General features: G+C 35.7%; 1 protein-coding gene across 1 annotated transcript; it reads left to right on the forward strand.

Moving 5' to 3' along the window:
* Window positions 1–513: 513 nt before the first annotated feature.
* On the forward strand, window positions 514–1,449 carry LOC105884087 (olfactory receptor 4C15-like). Its single transcript, XM_020286828.2, has one exon. The coding sequence runs from the start codon at window positions 514–516 to the stop codon at window positions 1,447–1,449; it is 936 nt and encodes a 311-aa protein (XP_020142417.2).
* Window positions 1,450–7,457: the final 6,008 nt, after the last annotated feature.

The raw sequence follows: 7,457 nt of genomic DNA on the forward strand, positions 1-7,457 counted from the left end.
ATTTTTTTCTGCTGTTTGTAGGTGAGGCAGTCTCCAGCTTAGGATGTCATTCTGGTCACCCATGCTCCAATTCCATGCCAATGGCAGGCGTCACTAATGAAGTACAGACGTCCTTTTCTCATAACTCAGATGTGCCTTCAGATGCCTCTCAACAATTCACTGCAGGAAGCCTCCAGTAAATGATCAAAGCCGTCACTTGAGATGAAAACTATTTCTCTTCTTTACGTCCTGTGAATGCATTCCTTTACCTATATTGAAACTCTGGCTCCCTTAAGGCATTCTGTAATTTATCTCCACCTCAATTCTGCCTGACCTTTTACTAGTACCTTCAACAGTTTCGAGTTTTGTGTTCTCAGTGATGACACCAGTCACTCAGATAATTTTGTATGTGGGTGCTGCAAAGTTGTTGATGACTATAATATACAACTTGAACTGAAGCAAATTTTTCATCACCATGACTCCAGATTCTACGTGATCACCACTGTTGGAGGTTTCACCTTTTCATTGGAAATTATGCAAAACCAAAGCTTTGTTACTGAATTTGTCCTCCTGGGGCTTTCACAGAATCCAAATGTGCAGAAAATATTACTTGTTGTATTTTCGTTTGTCTATATTGCAATAGTCGGGATAAACACGTTAATTGTAGCAACAGTCTTCAGCAGCTCTTCACTACTGGGATCCCCCATGTACTTCTTCTTGGCTTTCCTGTCCTTCCTAGATGAATGCTTCTCCTCCGTCTTCATGCCAAAGATGATTTTGGACTCCCTTTATGAGAGGAAAACCATCTCCTTTGAAGGCTGCATGATCCAGCTTTTTGCTGATCACTTCTTTAGTGGGTCAGAGTTGATTGTCCTCTCAGCCATGGCCTATGATCGGTATGTGGCCATTTGCAAACCTTTGCATTACTCTTCCATCATGAACCGCAGGTTCTGTGGCATTCTGATTGGGGTAGCCTGGGCAGGGGGCTTCTTGCATTCCATTATACAAATACTCTTTGTTTTCCAATTGCCGTTTTGTGGTCCCAATGTCATTGATCACTTCTTGTGTGATTTGTATCCATTACTGGCACTTGCCTGCACCGACACTCACATCTTTGGCCTTTTTGTGGTCCTCAACAGTGGAGCTTTCTGCATCATAATCTTCTCCTTGTTGCTTGTCTCCTATGGTGTCATCTTGTTCTCTCTGAGAACTCATAGTTCTGAAGGGCGGAGAAAAGCTCTGTCTACCTGTGGATCTCACATTGCTGTTGTGGTTTTGTTCTTTGTCCCATGCATGTTTGTATACGGACGACCTCCATCTACTTTCTCCTCTGACAAAATGGTGGCAGTAGTGTACGCCATCCTGACTCCCTTGTTCAATCCTCTGATTTATACTTTCCGGAATAAGGAGGTAAAAAATGCCATGAGAAAATTATGGAAAAGATTGGTGGTGGTTTCTGATGGAAAATAGAATATTAAACTTTTTTTTGTAAAATCAAGGTTAAGAATAAAAAGGTCAAAATCATCTTGGACAAAATCTTTATTGAATATACCTTGTATATATTTGATGGGAGACTTTTTATTACTGCTTCTCTCTTTCATATTTATTGGTTTATTCACGTTTTGGCTTTCTTTCTGGTGTTTTTTGTCTAGGAATTTATCCATTTATTCTATGTTTTCTAATTTATTGAAATGTAATTGCTCATAGTAGTCTCTAATGATCCTTTGGATCTGCAGTATCAGTTGTAATATCTCCATTTAGTTTTTCATTTAAATTATCTTTTATTTCAAAATATTATGGGAGTACAAATGATTTTTGTTACATGGGTCATATTTGTAATGCTTGAGTCCTGGCTATAGGTGTGCCTGTCACCCAGGGTGTTCATAGTACTCATTACGTTGGTTTCCTTCCCCTCCTCTTCTCCCCTCTCCCTGCTGGCTGCTTTCTACTGAGATTTGTTTCTCTCTGTGCACTTGAATGCTCATCAGTTTTTTCTTCCAATTTAATAGTGAGTACATGTAATGTTTGTTTTTCCATTCTTGCAATACTTCACTTAGGAGAATGGTCTCCCATCAATTCATGTGGGTTAATAAAATGTAGTATATGTACATCATGGAGTACTACTCAGCCATAAAAAAGATGAATAAATATCTTCTTTTTATCTCTTACTATATTTATTTGGGTCTTCTCTCTTTTTTTTCTTAGTCTCGCTAACGGACTGTTTATTTTATTTAACTTTTAAAAACCCCAGTTTTTTGTTTCATTGATCATTTTTATATTTTTTTCTTTTTATTTCATTTATTTCTGCTCTGATCTTTATTATTTCTTTCCCTCTACTAATTTTGGGTTTGATTTGCTCTTGCTTTTCTAATTCTTTGAGATGCATCATTAGTTTCTTTATTCAAAGCTTTTCTACTTTTTTAATGTAGACACTTATTGCTGGAAAGTTTACTCTCATATTGCTTTGGCTGTATCCCATATGTTATATTTTCATTTTCTTTTGTTTTGAGAAATTTTAAGTTTTCCTTCTCTATCTCTTCATTCACTCACTGGTCATTCAGGACCATATTATTTAATTTCCATGTGTTTGAATATTTTCCAATATTCCTCTTGTTATTAACTTCCAGTTTTATTCAATTGCCATCAGAAAAAAATGCTTGGTATGATTTGAATTTTTTTAATTTTTGAGATTTGTCTCATGGTCTAACATATGGTCTATCCTTGGCAATGATTCATAAACTGAGGAGAACAATGTGAATTCTGTAGCTATTGGATTAAATGTTCTGTAAATACACATTAGGTCCATTTGGTCTATAGTGCAGATTAAGCCCAGTGTTTCATTGTTGATGTTCTGTGTGGATGGTCTGTCTAATGCTGAAAGTGGAGTGTTAAGATCTCCAATGATTATTCTTTGGAGTCTGCCTCTTTCTTTAGCTCTGATAGTATTTGCTCTATATATCTGGGTGCTCCAGTGTTGGGTACATATATATTTAGAATTGTTATATGCTCTTGCTGAATTGACCCTTTTATCACTATATAATGACTTTCTTTTTCTCTCTTTGCAGTTTTAGTATGGAAATCTATTTTATCTGAGAGAAGTATAGCTACTCCTGTGCTTTTTTGTTTTCAATTTGCATGCAATATATTTTTCTATACCTTTATTTTCAGTCTATGTGTATCTTTATAGGTGAAGCATGTTTCTTGCAGGCAATGCATAGTTGGCTCTTGTTATTTTATACCTTCAGCCACTCCGCGTCTTATGATCAGAGAATTTAGTCCATTTCCATTCAATATTATTGATAGGTAAACACTACTGCCATGCTGTTATTAGAATTCTACTTGTGATTCTCTCTTTCTTTCTTACTTCCTGTCATCTTCCTTTGTTAAAAGTGATCTTTTCTGGTAGTGTGTTTTAATTTCTTGCTTTTAATTTTTTGGGTATCTGTCTAAGCATTTTTTATTTTAGTCAGTTTGACTTTGGCCATACTTGTGACTATGTGCCCTGGCAATATCCTATTTGACATGAATCTTTTTGGGTTCAATGACCTTTTTTTATCTGAGTGTCTAAATCTCTATCAATATCACAGAAGTTTTCCTCCCTTATTCCTCAAATAGGTTTTACATGTTCTTTGTTCTTTCTTTTTCTCTCTCATGGATACCTATGAGTCTTATATTTGTTTGCTTTACATAATCCCATATTGGTTGGCGAAATTGTTCATACTTCTTGATACTTGTTTTCTTCATTTTTGACTGACTGGGTTAATTTGAAAGTCTTGTCTTCAAGATCTGAAATTCTTTCTTTTGCTTGTTCTAGTCTCTTTTAAAACTTTCCACTGCATATTGATATTCCCTAAGGGAATCTTTCATATCCAGGGATTCTGTTATATTGTTTTTCAAATTATTTATCCCTTTAATGAATTTTTCATTCATGTCCTGAATTATGTTTTTCATTTATTTATGTTATTTTCAACTTTCTCATCAATTCCACTGATCTTACTCAGGTAGAAGTCACTTAAAGGCATGCTTGAGAGAGTTGGCATGAATTCATAGATAGGAGAAAGGCAAAAGGTCTCAGTCACAGTTCTCGACTGGGAGGTGCACTGGAGACAGAAACATCACAGAAGTGAATGCTGTAATAAGTTAAAGTATCTTTCACTTTGTTGGGGAAATTGGGACCAGCTAATAAGGGTCATGCTTTGGTAGCTCAACAGTAGGATTCAGCCGTTGGGCTTCTTGCCAAAAAGCCATTGACAGCTAGAAGAAGTTATCACTGGGGAAAAGAAGCAACAATGCCTATAAGCATGAAAGTGGTTTTGGCAAGAAACACTCTGAATGATTAAAGTATTGCATCAGCCTTGGAGACCAAGACAGCATGTTGGAAGAAGATACTGACCATGGTTTGCCATATTCCTCCAGGAATACACTTTTCCCTCCCCGCTTCCTCAGCCAAAGTCTGGTGCTAGAGTTTCAAAGAATATGTAAGCCAGGGTGATCTAAACAAGATGTCATTACCATCACTTCAGTATAGTTCATGATCTCAAGGAATGACACCCTAGACAAATGTGGAATATACCTATAAATATCTCTATTTCAGTAAATTAAATCATTTGGGATTTCAAATTATGCAATAGGATGAAGGTAAATGTCTCTTTCATTAGGCAATCTTTTTGACCTCTTCACTTTAAGGAATTTCTTAGAGGTGAAAATATCTGCAAACCCCCTCAGAAGGTATCAGGTCCACCTAAGACTCACAGTTCTGGAAGTTCATTTATTCACTGAACTACCTAACAAATCTGTAGGAGAGTGAAGACAGTACATCTCATTATATTTTCCCTAAGAGGAGATCTTGTTCTTCTTGGGCAGGCTTTTAAGGAAATAATTGTTTCCTTACTCTAGGAAACAGTAATCTCCAAGACATCCTATAATATTCTTTCGCATGTCTGTTGGCTCAGCTTCCTTTGGTGTTGACTCCATTTTTGATCAGGCTGTCTCTACTCATGGTAAGATTATGGGGCAGGAATTCTGGGTCTATCCTTTCAGAAATTCTTAACAGGGAACAGAGAATGACTTTTCTTAATAATCTTCACAAAAGTATGGCATTTGCATCTCACTTGCTACTAGATTCCCGACCTGATCCTTCCATCCTTGGAAACATATTTTCTAATTGACCTAGCAGGTGTCATATTCCCATTCTTGGGAGATAACACTACTCAGACCTTACAGACTGAATATGGAAAAGTTGTGATTTCTCAGAAGAAAATCAGGGGCTGTTTATTGAAGAAGGAAAATGGACATGGACAATCAGGGCCCACTGAGAGAGTATGTACAACTCATCTTTACCCATCATTATGCAGCAGGCCAGATGTATCTAAAGAGGTGTTTAGACATTGTGTAGCAAAACAGCAAATGTCCTGCAAAGGCTGAATGCATCCTCATTATAGGTACTGCATTCCACACTACATCCTAGAAAATATTACATTCTATTATGGGGACAACTTAACATGTTGAATATCTCATATGATGTCTCTAGAGCTGTTGATTGTGCTAGGAAATCACATCTATGTAAGGGACTACTGGAGGGGTATTTGTTGTGTCCCAAGATCAGACTTCACTTCTATAATAACTGTTGCCTTCTAAACTAGTGGTCTTAGTGTGGTTTGGGAATAATCAGAAGAGTTTTTATTTAACATTATACAGGTGGCTTTTCAGAAAAGATGATTATATTAATAAATAGTTATTCAAATGCTTCTTTCAATCTGGTTTCATTTGTTTTATTTGTGCTTTCATGTTCCAAATGATTATTAATTGCATACTATAAATTGTAGTTAATAAATACTATGGTAAATGTGGTGGAGAACAAGATAGTCATGATCCGTACTTTCAATAAGTGACTGCAATTTATAGAACTTGCTAAGAGTTTGAGGAATAAAATAAGAATTCTTTGCTGGTTTCTATCTGTTATACAAAATTTTCCTATTTTAGAGTTATGTGGCTACTGATCACTTTTGTCAGGAAGCAGACATGTATAAGTTTGAGACATTAGTGCTCTTCTTACACAGAAAACATGTACTCATGGCTGAATTCTCCTTTAGGCTCCATGTGACTACTCTATCATGATTTTATCATGATTCTTTGAATATTCTTCTTGAGATCCTTCAAGTATCTTTTCAAATGTTGGTGTAACCCTACATTTTGTTGCTGGCTATCTTCTCTAACCTGCTTTCTTGGAGTGAACACACAGACCCTCATGATTTAAATAGGCATTTACAAATAATGATTTCCAAATTGAGTTCTGTGGAACTAACTTAAAATTCATATCTGCAAAAACATTCAATGTCTACTCAAAATGTTCATTCATATATCCATGGCTACCTGAATTTCAACCTATCCTCTTTACATTACTTTTAAGTCTAAGCTCCTCCTCCTGAGATACTATTACTCAACAATAGAAATGTCTCTCATCATCATCACTTTCTAGTACTTCCTGGTTTTCAATTTATGTTAGTGTAATAAAAATGTGTGGAAAGAGGAGAAACACAGAATAAAGCTGTCATTAGTACAGATATCAATATTGAACTTACAAAACATGTAATCTAAGCAAGCTAATTCCACAAGTTTCAGTCTTCTCTCATATGAAATGTCATTAATACCTTCCTCTTGGAATAATTAAGTGAATTCAAAGATATAACTGATGTAAAGTGGCAAGCACAGAGCCTAGTATATAAAAAATATTCAGTAAGTAAGTGGTTAAAGTAATATTATTTCAACAAAATGTATTCATTAATAAATGTCTTTTTACTCATCTGAATTAGTAAAACAAATGGAAATGATTTTGAAAGAAACATGAGATTCAGTGTCCATTATACATATTTAAATACTCACTACATGTTACAAATCTGTGGTTCTTTGGTGGATGTTTTTTGTAGCCTAGAGAATAGAACCTCTGGAGCACCCCACTGCCCTTGGAGCTAGAAAAGTTAGTTTTCTAATGTATGAAGTGGCAATTTAGGGGACTGGGTACGAGCAGAGTTATTTCTTAGTGACCCACTTCCTTGTTTACCAATGATACCATTAATATTATATTTTTTCATTTTCCGTTTTTCTATAAAGCTTTCCACCATCCATTAGTATTTTTCTCCTTTTCTCTGGTACATTTGGTGGGCCTGAGGCACCTAACACCTCCAGACCTTTGTATCTCCTTATAGAATATGAGGAAGGTCATTGCTATTCTAAGAGGCCAAAGAGACAAACCAAAATTTACATTTATTATGACATCTGAGATGTTTCTGATTAGCAAAAGAAGGGAAACTTTAGGAACTAATACTCCCTAGGATACTAATATCTTACATCATTATCCATTGAAATATTCCCTCTGGATTGAACAAGGAAACTTTATTTTGTTTTGTTTTAAGTATTCCACACGAAGGCTGCTTTCAAAAGGGGATGAACAGATGACCCTAATTTAGAGAGTCTTCCAA

This window comes from Microcebus murinus, chromosome 4, assembly GCF_040939455.1.
Source record: "Microcebus murinus isolate Inina chromosome 4, M.murinus_Inina_mat1.0, whole genome shotgun sequence".
NCBI classification, from domain to species: Eukaryota; Metazoa; Chordata; class Mammalia; order Primates; family Cheirogaleidae; genus Microcebus; species Microcebus murinus.